This window comes from Cyprinodon variegatus, unplaced genomic scaffold (assembly GCF_000732505.1).
Source record: "Cyprinodon variegatus isolate N-32 unplaced genomic scaffold, C_variegatus-1.0 Scaffold147, whole genome shotgun sequence".
NCBI classification, from domain to species: domain Eukaryota; kingdom Metazoa; phylum Chordata; class Actinopteri; order Cyprinodontiformes; family Cyprinodontidae; genus Cyprinodon; species Cyprinodon variegatus.
Window position 1 is genome coordinate 64,142 of NW_015150600.1, and position 14,636 is coordinate 78,777.

General features: G+C 37.2%; 1 protein-coding gene across 1 annotated transcript in view; it reads right to left on the reverse strand.

Moving 5' to 3' along the window:
* Positions 1 to 14,636, reverse strand: part of fbxl17 (F-box and leucine-rich repeat protein 17) — a 287,750-nt gene that overhangs the window by 15,247 nt on the left and 257,867 nt on the right. Inside the window, exon 10 of the mRNA XM_015377171.1 lies at positions 10,417 to 10,559. Within this exon, the coding sequence (XP_015232657.1) occupies positions 10,417 to 10,559 (143 nt within the window). The remainder of the gene's footprint in view (positions 1 to 10,416; positions 10,560 to 14,636) is intronic.

The following is a 14,636-nucleotide window of genomic DNA, read 5'->3' on the forward strand; positions in this document are numbered from 1 at the left end:
GCTTCTGCCCTTTAGAAAGAGATGAAGGGATGATCAGGCAGCGGCTTGAGTTAAGACCACCAATCAATACAACTATTCTGTGTGGGATGAGTTTCCAAGATTACACTGAAAATCACAAATGGCAAATGACTCTTTCAACCTACTTTCTTGACTTTGAACATTTAGGTGTGAGCAAAGTATTGGGCCCCTTTTCTGACACTTGATGCTGTGCATAAAGCTTTTCTCCTAATTCCCCTCTGCATTAAAGCCTTGAAAAGCAAGATACCTGCTGTGTCCAATAACAATACCCGCTGCAGAAAGTTTCACTGAGTTCCAGACCTCTTATTTCCTAAACGAGAGTTAAAATGCTTCCTAACTCCTCACCATACTTCATAATTATTTTCCTCACTCCAAACCTCCAGGCCCCGAACAATTAGGTCCTGGTTTATGTCTGCAAATTGCCATTACATGCCTATCTGTGCACAGTCCCAGGCAGCTGGATGCAGAGGTGGAATGACCATATTGATTGGTACGTCTGCCTCTTTTAACAAGGTCTGTCTGGATGTTCTATCAGAGGGTGCAGTGGCGCTCATTCCTGCTCCCTAAGCACCACTCCACCTCATTTCAGGTAATAGGAAGCCACTTCAAAACTGCTTACACAAAACACTTTTTGGGGGTGCAATTTGTAAAACGGATTTGCAGCACTAACTGTATTGTTTCTCCCAATCTAATCTTTCTCTCATAAACTTACAGTTTCTGACATCTGTTAAATAATTTCTTTTATTTTCCTTTCCCAGAAGAAAACATTTTGTTTTCCTTCGTCCTTCCCTCCCTGATCTCATTCCCGCAATATCTCTTACTTTCTCCACCAGTTGTCCCTGAAGAGGCTGGTAACAGTCAGTGTCATTATTTTTCTAGTCGGGCTTCATGCTGAGTGTGTGAGTTTGCCTCTCTGTTTTTAAGCCTGGACTGCCCCATTTGTTTTCACTCTAATGAAGTAGTGTGAATGTAGCTGGGGAAAACATGAGAGAGGAAAAAAAGAGAATGTAATGCAAAAGATGAGGGGGGGGGGGTAGACAAAGGAATAGGGAAAAGGAGGTGAGGAAGTGAGGAGAATTAGAAGGTTCAACAAGCTGTGAAAACATTTAAAGAAAACATTCCACTGAGGCCCGGGAGATCGAAATCCCCAAAGTGATATATCATTGGAGAATGACGGCTCTAAAAGCACACAGCCAAAAGGGCCTATTACAGTTAGCAACTTAACAATTGAAGAACAGGAGATGTATGAAAACAGTCTCTAGATAAGTGGGGCAATACGTTACAGTCAAGTATTTGGCACAAGCTTGGTGGTCTTTACAAATTAGTGGGCATACTGTCTTTAGTTCTGAAACTCTTACTTCTGGCTATTGTTAATTAGAAATTTAAAGCACCATAAAGGTACATCCTGAATTAAATGAAAGTCAGTTTTGAGAGATGTATTTTTAAATTTGTTAACTTTTCTGAAAGTATTAGTTTATGAAGAGCAGCTAGTTGCCACTAGAATTGAAAACCATCTAACAGGACAGAGCCTTCTTTATCTGCTTGTTGACTTCCTTTAAGTTGTATGTTGTGATGCTGTTACCTCAGCGTATGTTGGAAAAACAGATCAAACTCTCCACATCAAACTTATAGAAGATATGTAGCATTTTGTAGCAAACACTGAAGAACCTAATCTTCCTCCAGAAGTACAGTCTTGTTAGTTCTTGTAGACAGATTCACAGTTGCACCTCCATTAGAGTCTGTTTTCCAGGTGAACACTGAGGTATTTATACTCCTCCATCATCCTCATTTCCTGTCCAAGGATGTTAATAGCGTTTGCTTGTTTTAAAAACAAATTTACCATTGAATTAACACAACTTGATGGAGGAAGTCAGTAGTGTTTTTTAAGATGGCCATTTTTCACATCTAGGTCTCCATTTTGAATATTATGTGCTTATATTATAGTTGTAAACTATAGTTTATGCCCCCCCCCCCTTTCTCTGATCCTGTTCAAATACACTTAAAGATCGCTGGTAAACAGACTTTTATTTGAAAAGCATTTCTTTAATGTTAAGGTTGTTAATGCACGCATATATTTCTTATCAACCACAGACGTACAAGATCTGCTTTAAAAGCCCTGCGAGTGGCTTGACCTAACCTAAAACTCTCACACTTGAAGCAAAATCATGTTTTTATCATCGTGAACAGTACTCTCCAGCTCTGTATTATAGGAGAAATGTTGGATGCCAGCAAAACTATAAAATTATGCATCTTAAAGAACCCTCTCAAGACTCTGCCAAAGCATCTTGGCACTCGGTGACACGACTCTCCCTAGTAGAACTAAAATTGAATTTATCTGTAAAATATAAATAATCCTCATTATTCAGCAAGGCCACTTGGTAATTTTTGGGCTCCAAAAACATGTTTAACAGCATCCATCCTCTTCACAATAAACAATATCACATAACATATGTCATTAAAATAACTAAACATTCCTAGATTTATTCTGTCTGGCAGCAGTTTACATCTAAATTTTGTTTCCACCAATTTCTAACCGAGTTAAAACAAACACAATAGAACTTAGGTCGAGAAATACGGCAGGGTGTGGAGAAAGGTTTGATTATAAGGCTCATGTATTTTTCCTGTTCCCGAGTGATTTACTCTCAAACCTTGGCACCAACAGATACAACGCTGCATCCAGAGTTATGCTTTCCTGTAGCACTGATCTGAAGCAGTCAAATATTTGACCCTTAGCTGAAAAAAAGAGGGCTTTTATGAAAATATGTTCCTTATAATACATAATCTTCCACCAAGGAAGATTATGTATTATAAGGTTTTTGAAGGTGTAGAAAAATGCAATCCAGCTACTGAGAGGGCTTTACAGTTAACAGCAGAGCCACTCACTTTACTGATGTTATTGTACAAACCAAAGAATGCTCTATTCAACAGAAATGGATTAAAGAAAACACTGTTCTCAGCTATGAATACTTCAAAAAGCCTTTCACAGTGGCAGCTAAGGGAAGACTGAATGAATTGATTTGATTTTCTTTTTAGGACCAGTCTGGATCAATCACATTCTTTCCACTCATCAAAATGCGGCCGTTTGGCCCCCGAGGTAAGAGGGATGTAATCGTTTGAGGCAGGCGGAGTCCGCCACTTGCCCTGGCCTGAGGGTTTTGAGTTCAATTCTCCATTATGAGCTGCATTAACAGCAAATAACATGAATTCCTCCAAGAGTTACACACAGACACTATGATATTGAGCATTTATAAACACAGTAAAACACAAAGGAGTTCCTTCCAGCAGACGTGAAGGGAAGGCCAGAGAAAAAAAGCTCAAAAAAACGAACACATTCCTCTCTATTAAGGCTGAAGGTGATTCATCTTTAGAAAATATAATTGAAGGAATGTACTCTGATAGGCATATGGGTTGCCCTTACTGTATGTATGTGCTTATGTGCATGAAGATTACCCTCACAGTGACTGAGCTGCGATATCTGAGCACTGTGTGCAGCAGCGAACATCACATTCAGGCTGGCAGGGCTTTCAACTCTATGCAGTTCGGAAGCGCGTTTGCACAAACCGTGACGAAGGAAACGGATCCTTCACACTGCTCCACATGAGGGGAGCCAGATGGATCCCGTTAACAGATCCTAAATGAGTTCTGCACTTTCTAAGTCTGCCGACATTCTGTGGAGGCTGCTGCATTAAAATTCACAATGTTTTGACAAATCCAAATAAATTTACACACTGCACAAGCACAGAGTTTACTTGTTTGCTTGCACCAATGTGTCAAGGTTATCATAAGACTGTGTTTGTCTGAGACTGACACTGTGAAACCTAACACCGTCAGATTGTTTGGCAGCCCTTGTAGAAGGACAGACGTAAAAGGAAATATATTTATTCTAAAAAGCCAAATTAGATTAGAAAAATATAAATACGTAGCTGTGGGAAGTTAGTGACAGACACGATATTCAGTTTATCAGGAGTCAGTTTATTCCTTTTCATTTTTTTTTTTGCTATTTGTGCAAAATCTCTCCAAGGCATTTCGCTCAGAAGGAACTAAGAAAATTCCATGTAAGGGAAAAATTTACCTCTTTTGCAATACATCCAAAACACTTTCGACAGCATCAACAGGACATTTTGTGCGCTTAGAAGAGTACATAACAGTTTATTTTTGCAATGCAAACATTTACAACAGGTATGCAGAGGTATGTTATTTTCTATTAAAAGCAACAGGACTCAGTATTAGTTGGGTTACACTGAAGTTTCAAATGCATAAATATTGAGAGAAATCTGTAAGTGCATAGATCCCTATGCAATGGAAAATAATGTTTACTGTAGATGAGTTTGTTAAAGACTAAGGCTTCAAGCATTGGACAAAAGTATATCTATCAAGCAGAAAGGTAGGACATTTTTCCAGAGAGGTAAACACATTCTTTAGGAACTTTTTTTTTTTTTTTTACTCTTTTTGTTAATGTCAGCTAAAGGGCACATGAAGTTCTCTTTTAAAGTGCTGCTGACTGTGAACACTATTTAATGCTGCTATTAAGAAAAAAAAAAAAAGTACTTCCAAGAATGTTTAAAATCTGATAAACTAAACCATATTAAACAATCAAGAAATTATGTCCCGTTATGATCTAATTAGATATTGATATAACGTTTCATGGAAAATGTTGATCGTCTGTTGAGAAATGTTAGTAAACCACTTATCAATTAGAATCTCACCAATCAACATTCAAGTAAACAAATGTAGAGAAAACTGGTTTGTGTAAACTTTTACATTTGGAGAATAATTCGATTGCTCTCAAATGTAAAAGTTTACACACATTTCACTAGTATTAGAATTGTTTTAAACTTGGGTAGAACCTTTGAGGCATTCTTCCATAAACCTCTGTTAGTTGTCTGAAGGAATTTTGACTCATTCCTCGTGACATAACTTGTTTAATTGATTTAGACTGTAAATCACCTTGCTTAAGCCGGGCATACACTGTGCGATTTTTTTTCCAATCGTTACATGCAGCTACAGCTCACACTGTACGGCGAAACCGCAGGGTTTCGCCGTACAGTGTAGAGTTCCAGGCTCACGATGCATGTTGAGCCCGACGCTCTGATGCGATCAACCTGCTCACACTGTACAACTAAAAACCAAGTCGGACTCAGCTCCGCAGTGAGATGGACCTACTCTGACTCATCTATCCAGAAGCCAAATTAGTAAAGAGGAATATGAAGCTCACTAGAGTGAAACGCGCTGCCTTGGCAATTTGTGCCATTTTGTGTGCTGAAATCCCTAAAAAGGAAAGGCGATTTTGGACAAAGACATGGCTGAGCAAACATGGCTACTATGGTCAGTCAATTTTACATAAAGAACTCCATTTCACTAGCACCCCCACCATGCTTCTGTGTCGTGAGAGACAGATCGCTCCTCGTTACCCCCTTTACACTACACGCCGCATGATCAGGCTGAAAGCCGCCCGATCGAATAATTCTCACTGGAAAATCGCCCCGAAAACCGCACAGCTTTATGCCCGGCTTTATGCACAATCTTTCAGTTCCAACCACAGGACTACAATGACCCTGAGATCCAGGCTCCACAAACAACTGTTTCTCTTAAGCTGCTGTTGTGTTAATGAACCTGTATGCATAAGTCTCATCATCCATTTGAAAGACTTCTTTGTTACAAAACTTGAACTTCCTGGCCTATGTTTTCAGATGTTGCTTCCGTATCTTTACTTAATGTGTTTTGCTTTTTTTTACTTTAATCTGTCCCCTGACTTCTTGAGCAAAGGTTGATTCTTTAGTTTTCCCTCAATGCAGCAGCTTAGCTCATGGCTTAATACAGCATGTTTTACTTCCTCTAGATATCTGAAGCAATGGACTTTTAACGAAAATCATTTTGGAAGGATTGGAACAACTGATGAGCTATAACAGACATATCTAAAACACATGTGTTTTTCAATCTTTTTTTTTTTTTTGTTTTTACAATTGTGGAACACACCATGCCTAACTGGGCAAGAAATTCTATAAAAGGCTGTCTATTATGGAAAAGTGAGCCAAGTAGAAACTTTATAATGAAAACATAAACAAAATATTCACTCTTTAATTCAATCAGACCCCAAATTAAGAATTATATAGAATGTTACTAATCTAAACTATCTATATGGCTATTGTTGAAAAAACAAAACACAGGTGCCAGACATAAGTTTGATTAACAGAAGGAGGTTAACCCTAAAGCAAGAGTAAGACAAGAACTGGCCTTGAGTACCAGATAATTATGACTCTTCCAAGTCTGTTTCAGTTGTTATCAGTCTAATTGCCTTGTAAGCATGACTGTCTAGACAAGTACTGTAAGAGCATGGAGGGTACAGAAATGGCTGCTTTTTTAAGCATTATTTCCTGTTATACAAATGTATCTATGGAATCATTTTCTCTGAATAACAAACACAACAATAGCTACCAGGCTGAGTTTTATATAGTTAATCTGTCAGCATTTTGTAAACACTGCAAAAAATATAGTATTACTATACTATTAACCAAGAAGAAGAAAAAAAGAAAAAAAAAAGCTGTTGGCTTCTGATTGATATATTGAGCAAATAAATTAAACTGTAATCTTGTTTTTCAAGTACTCTGGATGACATTTCACTCATCCAGAAGATGACATATTATAAATTAATCTGGACTATGGACTGATTATTAAGAGTACAGTTTAAGATTTGTGCAAAATTTATTTTTTATTTTGGGAAAAATAACATTTTTGAAATAAACATAAGAAAACATTAAATAGATTGATTTAAAGTGGAATTAATTATAGAAAATTGATAAATGACTCTTTAAAACACAGTTTGAGATTTGGAAATCTTACACTCTTTTGTTAAATGTGAAATTAGAATAAAACAATTTCGGTCACTATGGAAGTGATATTTACTCAGAACAAAATAAAGCATATAAATAAACATCAGTTTTTCCTTCCCCTGTTCTGCCTAGGTGATAATTATCTATTGTAATGCCTAAATAATCACCCTTACAAGTCAAAAAGGAAGCTGAGAGGATAAATTAAACAGTTTTTCTTTTTCCAGTTTAAAATGTGGGTCATTCCTGTTTTTATTAGCTCGACTGTATCTATCGATTGCTGGGTCAATGAGTCAGTGTGGTGTTGGTGAACTTAATGAAAATGTAGTCTGAGTGATCACCTGCTGTGTAATGCTGTTTCACTTTACTACTTACAGATAAATATGATAGATACACATTTATGTCTGCTGTAATGTGAACCGAGTACACTGCCTCATCCAAGAGACCTCACAAATGGGGGTCACTGTCAAATCCTCATGTAATATGATTTTATTACAGTCTAAATAGATAAATATGATACACTGATGCACTCGACACACTTAACCATCTGAGAGCATTCATTTTTATCTAAGAAATCCATAGGGTCAACTGGGAGGCCACAACTCGCAGATATCTACCGATTTTATAATGAAGGGATAAAACTGATGGGTTTCCAACCTGCTGAACAGCCTTGAACATAAGTCAAAGTTCCTCCTACCACTTTTTATCACCACCTTTTTATCACTAGCACAATTTAAAAGGAGACTGGGGAATTTTATTGTGAAATCCAAAACCAAATGTAAAAATGTTTCTAAATCTAAAAGAAAAAAAATGATAGAAATCTATTCAAGGCATTATTAGGTAGACCTTTTATATAGGTAAGGGGTTTGGGCTGAGCTACAGAAAAGTAAGCCCCATTTACACTACCCTCTGAAAACTGATCCATGCAGAGGTCGGACTGAGCTTGGATCAGTTAACCATGGTGAGCTCAGTTCGTTACGACTGTTTACACATCACGTCAGCACGGTTCCTCACCTCCTAGTGACGATCTACAGTACAAATGATCTCTAGAGGTAAACAAGCAAATGAACATGGCGTGCCCGTAACATTAAGAGAGTTTGGTTATAACTGTGATATTTTTAATGTTTGGGAAAAGCAGGCGAAGAAGGCAGTCTTTGGTGAATTTACTTGACAGAGACGATTTTTTGAAAGTGGATATGACAAACTTTAGTCTAATCAGGGCTTACAGACACAGGAAACAACAACAGACGTTGAGGTTCATCACACTGCTATTCAGAATCATCACTGGAAATCGTATGGCACGGTATGGAAGCTAGTATTTTTAAGAATGCATGAAATTTCCTGATTACGGGGGCTGACTGTAAATAGGTGACGTGGTCTGCTCATGCGCTCTTTGTTATCTGAGGACTGAGCCAGAACTGAACCGCACCAATCTCTACTGATGAACTAGTACCAGTTTAGTGCAGTTCGGTTAAAAAAGATGGGCCAGGTTGTTATCCTGGTAACAAAACTACAAAAGCTTTTTTAAGGTTCCTGATTGGACAAGATTTCCTAAAGTCAATATACCTCTGCTAATTAACAATGCTCTAACAAGGATTAGCCTCATACAGATTTATTCAACCCTATTTTTTTTTTTTTTTGGCACATAAAAAAATTTAAAGATTCACTTGTTAAGAAATAAATCATATCCAAACCAACCTGACCCTTTTGAAGACAACTAGGCACTAGGGCCACAACCAGGGCGGCACAATTTCTGGAAAACATATAACTGCGAGATTATGAGAACAAACTGCAACCGTTATAACCCCTTTATTGCTTTTTCAACATCTCATTTTCATTTGCACAATCCCTAAACTTTAGCTGCTTCAGCAGCCAAAAATGTATTTCAGTTCTTGTTTTAAAGGACACTTAGAGTCCATCTACCTGGTCAAACTCATGATTGGCATGTGAAGCACGAACGCACTAAAAACCGAAATAATATTATCCATCTAAACATTTGACACAAACCAAAGTCTTCTGTACACAATGATATTGTGATTTGATATTAAATGGAGGTCTAAAAACAACAAATGTCATTGTAATGACTGGCAAAGAGTTATTCTATTTTTTCACATTTATTTGATGATTTATAACATCAAATATGTTTTTATGCTGAGGTTAAAAATACATTTTTTGGCTTATAAAACAGGCGATAGCATTGCTACAGATTTTATTTAGCCCATTTCATATTTGCAGTATGCACCAGAGATTAATAAGAAGCCAAGTACAAGGATCTGGTGAACCGCTATGTGCTAATTTTGCCTCTATATTTTCTACAAATCTGTTGTGGAGAGTTTTANCTGCCATCATCTGCTGGGGTAACAGCATCAGAACAAATGACTGAAAGAAGCTCAACAAGCTGATAAAAGTGGCTTTTCTCATTAAGAAATCCTTTTTTCACAAACACAAATTTTCATAATTAACAGAGTTGGTATACAGCAGATGATGGAAACATTTGATGCATTTTCCAGCTGTGGGACCGATAATTTTTGCACAAATGCATTGAGTGATGGTCCAATTTATTTCTAATCGTTATTACTGTCACATTTTCAAAATAATATATGCAAACAACGTGGATGCCGAATGTGCAAATCTACACATTATCCATCCAGTATTTTCTTTATTTACCCTTTAATAACACAGGAGATCTCATGAGACACATCATTTCATTTTCAAGACAACAGGATATAATGTCATGTAGATTACATTCTGTGTTTGAACTGGTGACAGTAAATATGCTACCGAGTGAAATTATAGAAACCTCCAACAAGAATACCAGCAGTAATGATGATGAGGGGGATGAAGAAGAAGGATAATTACACATTTATGCTGCAGGAAAGCCAAATACCCAGTAACCTCACTCATTGCGGATACCTTTAGTTTGTATTTATATTTTTTGCATAACTTAACAGTTTTACAGAGACGATACTGATAACTATGATGAAGTTTTACACAAATTAGATGTTTGGATTTGGTTTAAATAAATCTATCTATTGTTTTTTTTCCATGTGCGGTACCTGTAGACGGGAGCGAAAAACAATAATAATATGTCAACATGAAGAAGAGACAACCAATTATAAATTCTAATTTTCATAACCAAACATGATTGAGTGTTTAACTGTAGAGGAAATATTTTGCATGCTGAAAATACCCTAAACATAAAATGGCAAATAATAACAATACTTCTAGTCACAGTGAAAGCGGGTGGTCTATTCATTACACTAAAAAGCTACTATAATTTCAATAGCAATGTTTTCTGAACCCGATGGCAAATAACTGTGTTGCCTCAATGACAAATCTAAGACTTTAATTCTCTGCTCGTTACGTGCCATATTTTCAGTGACTGTTAAATCTTGATATTTGAATTTCCATTTTAATAATCACTATCTTCTCTTAACTCTTTACTGAGGGACACAAATGCATGCAAATTTACTTAAATATGACTTTCTGCCACAATATGTGAACACACACAGAATACACACACAAAGCAATCATCTGCTGTAGTCACAAGTTTAGCAATGAGCCTTGTTACCTTGTCACACCTCATGAGGCCCAGGTATCGGAGGGACCGGCTGCTTTTAGCGATCTGTGTGGCTCCTTTGTCTGTGATGTCTTTGCACCAGCCAGCATCCACGGTCTCTATGGTGCTACTGTACTGACCTATGGCTATCAAAGCTGTGGACATAGAAGGGGAATGGGGAAGGAGAAAAAAAAAAAAAGGTGTTATTCAGAAAACCGATTCAATGCAAATTTGGTAGCAACATTATCCCTCAGAGATACACAGAAGTTTTAGATGAAACAAGGGCAACTCATCCGACTAGCTGTGACACGATTTTGACGTTTAGTCAACACCTTGTAAAAAATCCACACACATTTAAATATTGAAAACTCACCCACACACCCATGTTTTTGCAGACAGACAGCTGCAGGAGTCATACATCAGAATATTGGCATGAGTCACAACACTGAAAGGCAATGACAACGACACAGCGCCAAAGCAAAGTGTGACTCCATGCCAGTGTATGATATAATTTCGCATGTGTGTGTGTGTGTTTGTTGACTGGTGCCAAGGAAGACATAAATGACATGGTAAAATGTAGCCAGCAAAAACAAACATCTCTTTCTCTGGGGGCTTTGATAAACCAGCGAGGCATTTGTGAAAAGATGGAGGTTTAAGTCACTGACTTTGCATTTCTTTTAACATAGTGGAATGATTATGAAAACTGAAAACAAATTCAACATTTTAGGAAAAAGGAATCACATGCAGAGACTCTGATTGTAAGTTCAAATATATACATACACCTGCACAAATGTTTGGTATCCTCTAGTAAAGTTCTCGTAGACTGTATGATTTCTGAACCACTGTCTTCCATAATCCTGATATGATATCTGACCGGTCCTCTTAACAGAAATTTTAGAGTTTATTTACATTGGTAGAGTTGTTAGCTTAAACACAGACGATGGAGAGAAATTGGATACAATGATTAAGATAAAGCCAGCAACAACCTTGACACAAGCCTATTAGAAACTTTAAAACGCTGAAGCCCCAATCACTCTGCAAGACCAAGATCAACAAGCTCAAAAATTTATGGGGAAAAATACAATCAATTAGAGAAGAAACAGATTGAGTTGCTTACCCAAAATTGCAAGTATACCTTTTTAGATATTCAAGATAAGGCTCATAGACCTTTCAGGTACAGTGGTTGGACCACCATGCTGAAAGTCAGTGGTACTGATGCATTGCACAGAGTGGTGCAAAGTGGAACATGAAAGACTACATCTAAATTATTATGCGTCACCTTGAAATTGACTTATTGTTGAATGTTTCTGAGAGCCAATTAACAAACACAAATTTGCTAAGAAAAATTTGTGGATTTTTGTTTGAAAACCATTAGTACTAGAAAGCAAACTATTTCAAATTAGCCTTATTCATTCTGACAAGAAAAGGTCACGTATTAGGGGTGGAACGGTTCACAAACTCCACGGTTCGGTTTGGTTCACGGTTTCGTGGTCACGGTTTTCGGTTCGGTTTAGTATATGTTGATTGTTAGCCTGACATGTTGGTCGTGTTGCTGTTAGCATAAACAAAACGTGTTGCACAATGCTTGCACACTGTTTTTATCCACAACTTTCTTTCCGCCGTCATCGTAGGTCACTCTAAATGCAAAGTGGTCCCATACAGCAGACCTATAAAGTGCTGCTGGCGCGTCTTCCAACCCTTCTTCTTTCCCACTCGCCATACCCACACAATTCTCCACAACAACTGATTTTTTTCTGCTACACCCGGCTACGCTGCTTTGCTTCTTCTTCTTGTTTACTACTGGTGGTTGGCTTTGGTCGCAGTACCGCCACCTTCTGCTCTGGAGTGTAAACCCTTCGCCTATGAGAAAAAGGAGCAGCGCATGAACCGAACGAAACACACGCGAACCGAACAGAGACAGTCGAACCGAATGGTTCGGACGGTTTTCATAAATCGTACCATCCCTATCACGTATCTAGCCAGATTTCTAAAAACACCAAGTGGGTCCTCTGCAACTTGTTAGCAGGCACTTATTTTTGCACATATATTTGTATACTCCAGCCTATTTGAACACAATATTTAAGTCATTCCACCTTGAAATAAATTAAACCTTAAAAGGGAGAATAAAAAATTTAATATATGTCAATAATAAATGGTTTACAACAATTTTTCTCAAACAGTACAGCATTTCTCACCTGAGTCCTAATTGTCTTAATGTAGTGACAAATTAAAATGTACAGCAAAAAAAGTGAGAAAACATCTTCTATAGTCTAGATCCTAGAGTTGATACAATGTATTAACACCCAAATACAAGCAGACACACAACAATCTCCCTCATCAGTCTTTGCCACATCAATTGTGTGCATCCCTGAGACCTGTGCTCAATCAATCAATTGAGGGCTCTGCTTGGAGATCGATTGGCAGTTCCTGTGCTTTGTTCTTCATTTTCACAACCATCACTAATGAGAAGCTGAGAGAAGGAAGGATAAGAGGTGAGGGAAAGATGAAAGGAGGAAGATAAAGACAGAGAAAGCCTTTGACAGCCCCTTCAAATAGCTCCTTAGCCCTGATGTTGTTTCTCATTTGCAGAAATCCATTATACCTCAAGCTTTTTATTTAACAAACGAGTCTGAAACATCTCTACCTCAACAAGCAAGAAAAAGTCTTGTCCTCACCGTTTCTCTTTTATGAAAACCACTTCTGGTCGTACGCTATTAAATAACAGTCACCACATCAGAAACGTTACTGCATATCGAGTATGACTTGCAACGCAGGACGGTGTGTCTAAGTATATGTATATGAATGTGTGTTGGAACTATTGGAGCCTTTATTTTCCCACAGGAGAAGAAAAATGTATAATCCTATGCTCTGTTCTCCATGTCCTTAAATCCTCTTCCAGCTGTGTAAGTACAGATTACACATGTGTGCATATGGTATGTTACATGGTTAATATATAGCTCTTGCCACTTGAAATGCGCCACATGTGGTTCCATTTGTGCTCCATCATGCAAGGTATAATGGTACATTATGGCTAAAGACAAAAGATGCTTTGAAGATACAGCATGTTTCAAGTAAAACAGCAACATGGTGGAGAAAGCTTTAGCAAAATGGATAGATTAAAAGAATATGAGGTAACCAAATGATAAAGTTGGGAATTAGGCCAATGCTACGGACACTGACTTGTCTGTGAACTGAAGAGCATGGAAAACTGGAGTGTTTTCAATGTAATAAAACGTTTTATATCTTATTACCTTTATCATTTTTATTAATATGATCCAGTATATGATTACCTTGGTTATGGGCTTATATCTGAGAAAAAAAGACACACACATCACTGCTGTTTAGAACACATGCAGAGAGGCTGAGGAGGTTTCTGTGGAAAAGACAGATCAAATAAAAAAAAAGTGCGAGTTTTTCAGTTATACGATTCAATACACTGGATATTTTAGACTTGTTCTTTAGCAGAAATACATTCAAGATCCTCTCAACCCAACCCTGCTTAGGATAAGTATGACATGAAAAGCATAGAATAAAATGTGGAGGCTCACTGATGGGAGTTTAAAGACAAAATGAAAGAAAATGTGAAGGTTCCTTTAACTCAAAATTTCTCTGCTGCATTCAATCTGCCTCAAGTGGCTGGCATTTTAAAATTTGCTGGCGTTTCATACAAGAGACGAGAAAATGCTAATATTTAATTTATAAATTTATTTTGAATCATTATATCTCAATCAAATTATTTCTGTAATACAAAGTTAAGTTGAAAGCTATTATTTTTTTTCTCCTAAAAATAAAGATACATATTTGACCAATATTACATTTGAATGATCCTGCTGCTTTTTATTTATACTTCATGTCTTATTTCAAAAGATTTGATTAATTCTACAACTCTTGATTGTGACTCACAATCACTGGATTTCAAAGGAAACCTAACGGTTTTGTTTCAAATGATGTTTGAAAAGGTACAAGATTTGATAGATCAGCATAAAGTAGAATTGTCTGTCAGCCAGAGTTTTCCACATCCAGAAAAAAAACAACATTTTATTTATTCTATTTTTTGAAAAATAGCTGCACCTCATTCATTCAGGTTTAACAGAAAGTGTATATAAAGAACAATATACAAGTAATAACCCCAAAGTTCCCTTGGATTTTGCACTGGACTCACACTGGGCCATTTTAACTTGAATAATCAAGTTATGCCATTCCTGATGAACATCCACCCCTGTCGCGTTTTT